This window comes from Cervus elaphus, chromosome 15, assembly GCF_910594005.1.
Source record: "Cervus elaphus chromosome 15, mCerEla1.1, whole genome shotgun sequence".
NCBI classification, from domain to species: domain Eukaryota; kingdom Metazoa; phylum Chordata; class Mammalia; order Artiodactyla; family Cervidae; genus Cervus; species Cervus elaphus.
In genome coordinates this window covers 77,643,486-77,655,679 of record NC_057829.1, presented here as the reverse complement: position 1 = coordinate 77,655,679, position 12,194 = coordinate 77,643,486, and the positions used below count along the sequence as shown (strand labels likewise).

The 12,194-nt window shown below is 42.9% G+C and overlaps 1 protein-coding gene across 2 annotated transcripts in view; it reads right to left on the bottom strand.

Annotated features, from left to right (window-relative positions):
• FHIP2A (FHF complex subunit HOOK interacting protein 2A) overlaps positions 1–11,991 on the bottom strand; it is a 37,089-nt gene extending 25,098 nt beyond the window's left edge. Inside the window, exons 1-2 of one of the 2 annotated variants that reach the window (XM_043925583.1) lie at positions 11,598–11,991; positions 5,329–5,407 (exon numbers count right to left, since the gene is read on the bottom strand). In XM_043925583.1, coding sequence (XP_043781518.1) covers positions 5,329–5,407; positions 11,598–11,642 — 124 coding nt within the window. In that variant the 5' untranslated portion in view covers positions 11,643–11,991. Of the gene's footprint in view, positions 1–4,714; positions 5,274–5,328; positions 5,408–11,597 lie in introns of those variants that run through there. The other variant, XM_043925584.1, reaches the window with a different exon arrangement.
• Between the last annotated feature and the right edge of the window lie 203 nt (positions 11,992–12,194).

The following is a 12,194-nucleotide window of genomic DNA, read 5'->3' as shown; positions in this document are numbered from 1 at the left end:
CTAGCCCAACGTTTCTCATGATGTACTCTGCAAGCAAGTTAAATAAGCAGGGTGACAATATACAGCCTTGACGTACTCCTTTTCCTATTTGGAACCAGTCTGTTGTTCCGTGTTTGGTTCTAACTGTTGCTTCCTGACCTGCATACAGGTTTCTCAAGAGGCAGGACTGACTGGTGGTCTGGTATTCCCGTCTCTAAGAATTCTCCAGTTTGTTGTGATCCATATAGTCAAAGGCTTTGGCATAGTCAATAAAACAGAAATAGATGTTTTTTTGGAACTCTCTTGCTTTTTCGATGATCCAGCGGATGTTGGCAATTTGATCTCTGGTTCCTCTGCCTTTTCTAAAACCAGCTTGAACACCTGAAAGTTCACGGTTCATGTATTGCTGAAGCCTGGCTTGGAGAATTTTTAGCATTACTTTAGTAACATGTGAGATGAGTGCAATTGTGCAGTAGTTTGAGCATTCTTTGGCATTGCCTTTCTTTGGGATTGGAATGAAAATGGACCTTTTCCAGTCCTGTGGCCACTGCTGAGTTTTCCAAATTTGCTGGCATATTGAGTGCAGCACTTTCACAGCATCATCTTTTAGGTTTTGAAATAGGTCAACTGGAATTCCATCACCTCCACTAGCTTTGTTTGTAGTGATGCTTCCTAAGGCCCACCTGACTTCACATTCCAGGATGTCTGGCTCTAGGTGAGTGATCACACCATCGTGATCATCTGGGTGGTAAAGATCTTTTTTGTATAGTTCTGTGTATTCTTGCCATCTCTAAACTTTAGGTCTCTTTATATAAAAATAGGTTGACCTTCAATGTTAAGTTGAATAAGGTAGCGTATGCGGAGAGGACAGGCTTGGTTTTGATCACTACTACATTGCTTTGTGGGCTTCCCCGGTGGCACTAGTGGTAAAGAACCTGCCTGCCAATGCAGGAGACTTAAGAGACATGGGTTTGATCCCTGGGTCAGGAAAAGCCCCTGGAGAAGGGCATGGCAATCCACTCCAATAGTCTTGCCATGGGCAGAGGAGCCTGGTGGGCTACAGTCCACAGAGTTGCAAAGAGTCAGACACGACTGAAGTGACTTAGCATGAATATTGCTTTCTAACAATGGGAAGTCAAGACTCGAATTGCCCCCAATTCATCTCCAGATCTGAAAACATGAAAAGCCCAAAGAAAAACCCTCTACTGAAAATTTCTGACATCTCATCAGCAGATATCTGTTCCCAAAGTAAAAGCTGCTTCTCAGGAAAATTCTTACAAAATACTGATTTTTTTAAAGTAAAAATTCATGAATACTTTTAACATAGTAAAAACACATGGTTTTACCAACCTAAACTTATTATATAAGGGTTAAATTACTCATATAAATTACTGTTATAAAATGTTTAAATATAAGGTGTGTTAGGGAATGACAAGTTTTTTTATGTCTCTACTGTTCTTTACTTAGTACTGCTATAGTTTGTACAATACAATCCTGGTATGCTACGTATCTGATGACACAAAGCTTTGTCTGTACACTTACACATGTGTGTATATACATACACACACAGACTAAACCATAATACTAAAGCCTTATGGAGAAAACAAGGGAAAGAGAAGAGTCACTTTTGTTTCCCAGGAGGACATATCAAATTTGATTGAGTATGGGATAGTTATTAAGAGCATGAGACCTGGACTTGGACAATCTGGATTCAAGTCTTGGCTCTGTTGCTTTTAGCTGGTGACCTGGGCAAACTACTTAAGCCTCAGTACCAACATCTGTAAAATGGAGCTAATCAATACCAGTAAGTGCTACTGTATGATTTCGACGAAATAATGTGTATGAAGCCCAGTGCTTTAGCACACAGTAAGAATTCAAGGAATGTTAACTTATGATGTCGAAAAGATGGTGTGTAATTTTTTTTTTTTTTGAAATTTACTTTTTAAAAGTAAATTTCACCTGTTTAACTGCAGATTTTATATAAACATTCCAGGAAAGAATGAATATTTAAGCATGGTTTGATTACACATATTTATGGAAAAAACAGTCAAAAAGACCTTTTTTTTTTTTTGAGAAATAAATGAACTATAAGTTCAACTTGACAGGATTAAAACCCGAGCTCCCCAGAAGATCTAGTTTCTGCTGACTACTCTCACCATCCCAAGCCATGTTTAGACCCCAGTGCCTTTGCATAAGCTATTTCTTCTGCTGAAATGCCTTTGCCCTCCTTGTCTACCTCAAAACTTACTGCTCATCCTTTCAAGCCCAGGGTCAGACACTGCCTCCTAGTTTTCTCCCTTCTTCCTTCTCTCTCTGTGCCTGATCCACTTTTTTGTCCCATACTTTATTGTAACATATACACTTGCTTTTGCCACAAGATTGCAAAAAAAATCATTTACTGCAAGAACCTACAGGCCTTCCTTTAGAGCATTTCCTTAAGACTATGGAGGAGTGAAAAACTCACAAGGGCTAAGAACAGTCATTTTTTGAAAAGATTGCTCCTGTCAAAAAACTTTTCTATAGATCTGCCATCTAAACATCCAAATTAAGGTCAAAATTACACTTTACACTTAAAGGTGCATATATAGATAGTTTGATTATCACTTATTACATAAAAATGAGGAATTTCTTACTTTTAAAGAATTATCTATGACCCACCAGCTTGCCAAATCAACTATTCTTTTTTTTTCTTCATGTATTCTTTCAGTTAAAAAAATATATGTTCAATCTGCACATCCACTAGCGTTTACCTCTATATTCCTTAAGGGAGCCCACAGGGCTATGGAGCAAGGCTACTACTCTATTTCCTATTTCAGAGGCTGCCAGACTTCAGCTCATGGAACAAACCCAGCCTTGCCATTTGCTTTAACAAAGCTGTACTGGAACAAAGGAATGCTCTTCTTTTAATGTATTGTGGAAGGTTGCTTTTGCACTATAACAACAGAATTGAATATTGCAACAGAGACTGTATGGCCTACAAAGCCTAAGATATTTACCGTCTGACCCTTTATAGAAAAATTTTGCCAAACTTTGACCTAATTTATTCACATTTCCCCATATTTACTCTTCAGCCTATTCACTAAGAGAGACTGAAGCACAAAGAAGATAACTTCCAAAGACGTCCACACCATGTCCACTCCTTTCCTGCGTTGACACCCATGTTTTTTTCTGTCTTAATTGTATGGATGAGCTGTCCACAAGCCTTCGAAGGCTAAGCCTTCACTAATGCACGAGGATCCCATAACCCACTTGCCAACTTAGGGATAAGGCTCAGAAATTATCTCCTATGACTCTCGTGCCCACCTTTCCTTCTCTACTAGCTCATTCTTACCCAGGTACAAATGGCAGTAACTTCTATCTTAAAAAAAAAGAAAATTAACCCCCGCCCCACAAGGCCACCTCTCCCTGTGGCTGCTGATCTGTCTCTCAGCTCTCCTTTCCACTAACACTCCTCAAGACAGCGGTCTTCACACACTATCCAAATCTGTTCTCTGTCCATTGTCTCTTACACTTCCTCCAGTCAGGTCTCCTCTCTCTTCCCTGCTATTAAAAGGGCTCTTATCAAGACCACTGCTGAGCTCCTCATGGCTGAATCCAATTACCCATTCCTAGTCTTCCTCAGCTTGACATCATTAGCCACTCCGATCCTTCTCTCCGCTTCCAGCTCGAGGCCACCATTCTCTCTTGGCAGTCTGGCGCATCACTGGCAAAAGCACAGTCTCCTTTGCTTGCTATCACTCTCATTGTCCCAATCGCTGAACCCTGAGTAAGAGGGCTGAGTTCCCGAATACTTCTCTTCTTCCATCTGTCTGTAGCTATCCCCGGGAGATCTCAGCCAGGCTCATGGCTTTAAATCCTACTTACACGTTGATGACTCTCAATTCCGTGTCTAGCTTATGGCTCCACCCTAAACCCCAGATCCCTCTTTCTTACTGTCTGCTTGACAATATCCAGCTGCACATAAAATGGGTGTCTCAAACTAAACAAGTCCAACATGCTCTCACAAACCTGCTCCTCCTGTAGTCTCCCCATTCTCAATGAGTGCTCCTTCTATTATTCCAACTGCCTAAGCCCCAACACTTGGCGTTATCCTTGATTCTTCTTCTTTCAGACCCAATATTCAATCCATCAACAACGTTCTTCAAAACACACCCGGATACAATCACTTCTCACAACGTCCTGAGCCACGACACAGCTCAGACCGCTGCGACAGTCCCCCAACTGTTCTACCAACTCCACCTCTGCACACTTGCAATCTAAGTGTCTTGCAGAAGCCAAAGTGATCTCTTTAAAGCCGATTACGTTACACCTCTGCTCAAAACCCTTTAAAGGCTCCCCACCTTAGAGTAAAAGCCAAAGCCCTCGCAACAGCTTAGAAGGCCTTGGGTGAACCTGCACCCTCCCCCGTTGACGTCGTCTCCTCCCGTTTCTCTCCTTGTTCACTTTGCTCCAGCCACACTTCCTGTGGTTCCCGGTGCCCGCCAAGCGCTACACCCTGCAGCCTCGGGGTCTGTGCACTCCGTGCTCTCCTGGACCTTTTCCCTTGGATACCTCCAGGCTTGCTCCCTCCTTCCTTCAGATTCGGCTCAGAAGTCACCTGGGGTAATGAGGATTTCTCTAATCTTAAAGAGCCGGCTCTCTCTGACGGCTCTGTCCCCACTCCCCAAACACTTCCATCCCTTTCAGCCCGCTTCATTTTCTCCTTAGCACTTATCATCTGACACAGTATGCGTACCTGTCTATTGTTTGCTTCCTCCTAATCAATATATCCTGGAGAAGGGAATGGCAACCCACTCCAGTGTTCTTGTCTGGAGAATCCCATGGACAGAGGAGCCTGGCAAGCTACAGTCCGTGGTGTCGCAAGAGTCAGACATGACAGAGTGATTAATACAATCAATATATCTGGGCTTCCCGAGTGGCTCCCTCGTAAAGAATCGGCCTGTCAATGCAGGAGATGCAGGGTTCCATCCATGGGTCACGAAGATCCCCTGGAGAAGGAAATGGCAACCCACTCCAGTATTCTTGCCTGGAAAATTTCATGGACGGTGGAGCCTGGCAGGCTATAGTCCATGGAGTTGCAAAAAGTCAAGCACAGTTTAGCAACTAAACAACAACCATCAATATACAAGCTCTGTTAGGACAGATATATTTGTCTATTTGAGTGGCATACTGCCCAGTGCCCAGAATAACACTTACACATAGTAGGTGTTCAACAGATGTATTTTTGAATGAGAGGAATTAAAATTAATTGCTGATAAGTTTCATGCAAAATAACTTTGAAGAGTAGTTTGTATGTATTTTAATATTTCATCAATTTTCTGTTTAATTAATATCAGCATGGTTTCTTACCTGACGTCTCTATATAGTAATGGGTAATTGCCTTCCAGTGGTAAACAAAATCTTCTTGTAAAGGAAGAGAAGGTGCAAGCTACACAAACACAAACAAAAAGCCACAACAATTAAGAAAACGGCATTAAAAGTTTCTTATTCTATGGCTGATTCATATCAATGTATGACAAAATCCACTGAAATGTTGTGAAGTAATTAGCCTCCAACTAATAAAAAAAAAAAGTTTCTTATTAAGTATAACTGTATTTTTCTACTAACGATGCAAAAGCAGCATATTAATAAGGAATGAGCTTTAATCTGATTCTGTATGTCAAATATCAAGGAGAAACAAAAACAATGTCAAATCCAAGAAAGTAAAATGATTTATTAAAAAAGAGGAAAAACACATTTATCAGTGTTATTAGTAATTATAATATTGGGTTTTTTTCTCCTTCCCTGAAAGTAGTAACTATATATGACTTCAAAAGTAACAGAGTTAAATAAAAACACACAATATTCTATTACTAAAGTATCAGTAAAATGAAATTATTGATAACCAGGGATCTTTGTACCTAGGACTTTGAAATGCAAAACAGTAAAAAGCTGCTATGTAACTAGTTACACATCACCACTACTAAAACATATACCAAAGTCAACCCTGTAATCAGATTAAAATTGTTCTCTATTTTCAGTGACATACAGAAGTAAATCTTTTCTTTTTAAGCCTAGATTAGGCAGTGCATATTTTTAGCAAAATGACCATGTGAACAAGACACTACCAATTTAAATTCCACAAAGTCAAAAGTGTCTCACATTTTGATTTTGAAATTTACTTCAAAAGTTTTAAGGCCAAAATTATATCCCTTCGACCATCTCATTGCAAACTTACAAGTATTTTAAATGGGTATTAAACGGATAGAAAAAGATTTGGATGCACCTTTACAATATTTTATTTTCTTTAAAATGAATGACAGAGAGAGAATGCTCTCCCAGTCCTAGCACTGTCAATAAATTTTCATCAGAAAGTACAGCTGACCCAGTTTTCATTAATAGCAAATAGGTTTCCATTTTGAGAACCTCAACCATGGCAGTGTAATCTTCCATTTTCACAGATTCATCTAAACAGATGACCTAAGAGGTCATGTTACTTCTGAACTTCTACTTGTTCCATTTTGATTGGTTCTCCCGTCAAGACCTCAAAGTTCAAAACCTTTCAAAACAATTTCCAAACTACTGAGTAAATTATAAACATTGGTCAAGATATCCTAAGTATTTCAATCCAGAAGATGAAACATAATCGGGAAACAAATGGACCTGAAAAATTTTCTGCAATCATCAACATCTTCTGCCAGCTTTTTCATACGTGCCTATTCACACCACTCTGAATAGTACTGCATTAAGAGAATGTAAATAGTCATCTCATTTCCAAATAGAAGGCTATGAAAAAATTTTAAAGACTTTAAGATCCTTAACAATGGAGTTAAAAATCTTTGGGGTTACTACACTTCAGGAACATGGAAAGAGAAAACTCGTGGGAGACTGAGAAAAAAATTAGAGACATAAGAAAGAAAGAATTAATTTGGGAAAATAATCTCCCTGAAACTTTTAGATTAAAAAGTCAGTTTTAATCAGCTACTTATTTGTAGAATCTTCCTCAAAATATATAGAATTTCTCTTGTGTTATAGACCTTTTAACACACTAGCTTTATGCAGTATTAAGTGTTATTAATCAATTAATTCTGTATTAACAGTTGGGACAAACACAAATGAAATTTGGTGTTTCAAAAAAAATGTACTGTGTTTCTGAAGGGTAAATATTATGCTTTGTTTAGTTTTTCCAAGGGAATTTCCAGGGTCTATCACTTTCCTGGAGAAATCTGGCCAGATTTCCTGCCGAGGGCACAGTCCTTTCCACACAGGCTTGCGGCACCGTCTCCCTGGCTGCCGGCTCCCTCTCCCAGCCCTGAGCCCGTGTTGGTGACTGTTGAGTTAGCCATCTCCTCCGCTAGATTGTGAACTCAGCGAGTTTACAAAGATTATATCATCTTGTTCATCTCCGAACCCCCAGTTTCCAAGTCAGTGATGGCGCATAGTAAGCGCTGAGTAACGTTTACTGAGTGAACACAGGGCAGCTGCTGCCATTTATGAGTAGTTATGTGCCAGGGCTTCCCTGGGGGCTCAGAGGGTAAAGTGTCTGCCTGCAATGCGGGAGACCCGGGTTCGATCACTGGGTCGGGAAGATCCCCTGGAGTATGGCAACCCATTCCAGTACTCTTGCCTGGAAAATTCCATGGACGGAGGAGCCTGGTAGGCTACAGCCCACGGGGTTGCAAAGAGTCGGACACAACTGAGCGACTTCACTTTTCTTTCACTTTTATGTGCCAGGCACGGTGCCAAAGTTTACACTCACGTGTGGTCTTAAATTCTCACAATAAGCTCCGACTTTTCCCAAACAAACTCTTGTCAAGACTTTGAGCCATTCATTGACCTGCAACACTGGTAATTAAAAACTTGGAGGTCTTTCCCCCAGATACCTATCACACAAAAGGACCCACCTAACTGATAACTCAGATGAGAACTAGGGTTCTCAGAGGCACGCCTGCAGCCTCACAGGTATCATCAACATTCCATGCCCCACTCTTTAAACTGCTTCTTCCTCCAGGCAGTTTTCTGACGCCCCCATCTCCTATCTCCTCTGCCTCAGTAAGTCCGGCTCAAGTCTCTCTTCCTCCAGGGAGCCTTCCAATCCTAAGTGCTTGCTCCCCTCCTCCTACAGAACTCATTAACAGAACAATTATCCAAATAATAACAATAATGTTTAACATTTATTAAGCACTTACTATGTGCCAGTCACTGCATTAAGTACTTGTCATTCTAATTTTCACCATTCTATCAAATATGTCTAATTACTTCCATTTTACTATGAGGGAAGCCAGCTGTGCTGCAGCCCAGGGGATCACAAAGAGTAGGACAGGACTCGCTGACTGAACAACAAAAATGAGGAACTGAAACATACAAAGACTAAGTGAGTTGTCCGGTGAAGAAGCAGGGGGCAGAGGCAAGCCTAGGCAAGCTCTGTCTGGCTCTAGGGGCCAGGTCACAAGCTTGTGCATGGCTTATACTTCAGAAGCCTGTGCATCTGTTTTGCGTATCAATGCAGCCTCACCGTGAACTTACACTATGCTTTCTTGACGAGCTCCTAAAATGTATGCCGCATGACTAAAGGATGATAGTTAAAGAGCACCTGTCGGAAAAGAATACACTTAAGAAAACACCACCTACGTTTCATTTGACATTTTAATTCCTACTGCAGAGTAGATTTTTAAGGAATTGCTAGTCTCAACAATCATCATTAAATCTTAACTATAATTTTACAAGAAAATAATAATGCATCCAAATTCTGAAAGATGACTTACCTTGAATTAACTAGTTAAGACAGATAAAACATTCTTTCCTGACACTGCCCTTTTATCCTCCTGGAATAAATCTGCCGTCAAGGATGGAACTGACTGGAATTACAAGATATCAGTCCCTGGCAGACTACCTCACACAGACTAAGGCCCTCAACAAATACTGATGAGTTGTACTAATGGAAGGTGTTTTATTTATCCTTTGGAGAAGCTGGGCTAAAATGATCCACCTCAGAACTAACTACATGAGAGGCCTGATTTCAGACTTGTGGCAACTAACTAATTTCCTGACTCTTACTAGCCAGTCATTTCTACACTGAAGGAAAATGGTCATTTCTGAAAAAGGAGGCAAGAGTTACATTACAGTTTTTGTTTTTGCTCAAGGTGTGAATTTCTCTCCTAAACTCAAAATGCGGCCTACCAGATTAATAACACATCTTCAAGTACTGATCTTTGAAAATATCTTAGTTATTTCATCCTTTTAAGTAGTTAACAGGAAGTGAGAAGAAACCATTAATTAAACAATAAGGAAAACTCTACACCTAAACCGTATTTAAATGAATATGTATCTGGTTGACCCTAAAAAACACATTTGAAGGTGGATCCAATTGAATCAAAAAACCCAGGAAATAATAATACCAAAATGGTTGAGAAAACATTATAGAGATTCATACAATGACACAACTGAAAAAAGGTCATGTCAGCATCTGTCTACAGGATTATCTCCCTTCTCTGTAGAACCCTGATAATCATAATTGCAATTACTATATCAGAAAATACTAATTGGGCATGCAAATTAAAAGTAGGATAGAGAAAAGCTAATGAAATGAACTGAGGAATGGTAAGATTAGGCCATAGAAAAAAAGTCAAGCAAATAAAGAAACGGAACTGAATAAATGGAAACCAATCTTGGGCTAGGGAAAAAAAAGATATTCTTCAAATAACACAAAGATGGCTTATTCAGCATTACATATGGGTTCATTTCCAAGAGAATGGGAAAAGGGAAAAGGAAAAAAAAAGTACACCAAAAAATTTTCATCACATTTAACTGCCTATCAAGGTAAACTGGTAAGTATCATAATTGAAAACATTAATGCTAAGTAAATAAAAACAAATTACTTTTCTAAATGCAGTGTATTAACTCCCAGGGGCAGGTGAATATAATCCACTCTTTTTCTCACTAACCTCAGCAAAGCAGACAACCTGGATATTACAGAGGCAGAGTCAGACAATTTACATGGATAATTTGGGAGATGGTAACATACACAATTATAAGGAGATAATGCAGACAGAAAACACAGGCCTTAGGACAAAAACGAGTCTTTACTGGGAGAGCACTGAAAGCCATCTTTCCTTTTCTAAGTACTTATTTCTGTAAATATCAGCCTGAATTAGTATAGAATATAAATGATGTAATAAATTCTTATTCCAAATTATCTCAGTATGAAGCTGTATTCAGTGTCAAAAAAGTAAATGACTCTTGACATTTTAAGTTAAGGAATAATATAAAATGTAAATATCACTTATAAATTTTAATTTAATTCTAAAAGTAAGGTGCTGTAGCTGGTGTATAAGCAAGAAAGAAAAATTAGAAGTGGCCTGAGAGTCTAAGACTGTCATCTCCCTCAAGTGTAATACTGCTCTTCATTCATGGAAAACCCTGTCTTGCCTGATTTGATACATTCCTTTTCTCATGAACCTGTAGCAGATCTAAAACGACTCTTAAACATTTCCCACACAGCACTTAAGAACTGTACAAAAGTTTTCCACTACTGAGTTTTAAAAATCCATTTTCTTTTTATCTGGCCATAAAAACTGTTCTATTGCAATTGTGTGTTTTCCGCCCTTAAAGTTATGTAGATCTGAATGTGCTATGTCACCCAAAAACTGAACACAGAAAAAGAATGACATTTTTAAAACTAGCCAAGTAGCACGTCTAGCAAAACTGCACTTGTTATGAACTTGACAGGGTGCCTTTTTCGATTTGGGCAATTCTGCCAGCCTAAAGTAAAACAACCGAAGTAAAGCAACGCGACCCCTTATCACTGAATCAGCAGGAAGACATGTTCTTAGGAGTTACTTCTCTTTTGGTACTGTTAGGAGATTTGAGTGCTGTCTCCCTATGCTAGTGTCTGAAATCCTCAAAGCGGGGTACAGTTGCAGGAAAGACGAACAGCGTCCAGGAAAGGAAGAGAAGAAAGGAAACAGATGGTCCTGGTGCTGAGTGAGGGCTTGGAAACTGTCTAAAGCACACTCGATCAGACCTTCCAAATGCATTTCACACCGATCAAGATGCAGCTGAGTTCGGCCGCCGGGCCTGCCCGAGCAAAAGCTGGCTAGATTATGAAACCGGGTCGGGTGGGCTGCCTCCCTGCCGGAGCCGCGCCCCCCGGCCAAAGCACCCCGTCCTGCCCCCCCACCCCCACCCCAAACAAAACAAAACCAACCCAAATAGCGTTAGGCCGTTTCTTTTGTCTCGGGCAACGCTGGCTACTTTTTTGCGAAGGTTAACGGTCAGGGAGCCCGGAGGAGCGCCCCAAGACCCTGCCAGGTGCTCCCCGACTCCCCTGGCCCCACCAGAGGAATCGGACGACCCCCAATCCGGGCCGAGAGGGCTCGGTCCTCCCGGGGACTCCCGCTTGCCCTCTTAGAGCGAGGGAAAGGGCTCCACGCCGGCTCAGAGCAGGAAGGAGAGCAGGGGGTCCGCTCAGAGCCAGGCCTGCGGCCCCCCGCGCCCCGACGACCGCGCTGCGCCCGCCCCGGGCCTCGCCCCTCCGCGGGGCCGGGGACGCCGGTCTCTCTCTGCCCGGGGCCGGCGGCGGGGAACGTAGGCCGCCGCCATCCCCGGCCTGTCGTGCGCCCGCAGCCCCGCGGCCTTACCGCCTCCACGGCGTGCTGCAGGATGGAGGTGAACTTGGAGAACATCCTGTCCCGGGACTGCAGCAGCTTCTCCCGGGACGACCTGGAGAGCTCCTCGATCCGCCGCCGCCGCCCCTGCTGCGGCTGCCGGGGCCGCTCCAGAGTGAAGGCCGGTGCGGGGCGGGGAGGACGAGCAGAGGGCCGAGGCGGGCCCGGCCCGGCCGCTTCAGGTGTGCGCGGGCGGCGGGCGGCTCCGGCGGGCGCGGCGACGTGGCGGGCGACGAGGAGGGCGTTCCGCGCGGACTCTGGGCCCCGCAACGCTCCGGCGGCCGTGGCTCCGGCTTCGGCTCCGGCTCCGGCTCGGACACGGTGGCAGCTCGGCTCGGGTTCCTTCCGCCCGCTCTGCCCGCCGCAGCCTGCAGGGGGCGCCGCCGCGGCCCGGGGAGGCCCCCGCCTGGCCAGGCCGACCCTGCGGCTGGGCCACCGGACGCCGCGGGGGCGGGAGAAGCACCCAGAGGCCGCGGCCCGCCTGGGGCCCGGAGTCGGGCCTGGGCGCTGCCGCCACCGTCTCCCGCCGACACACTGTTATGCTTACGTTTTAAAAATACAGCTGTTCTC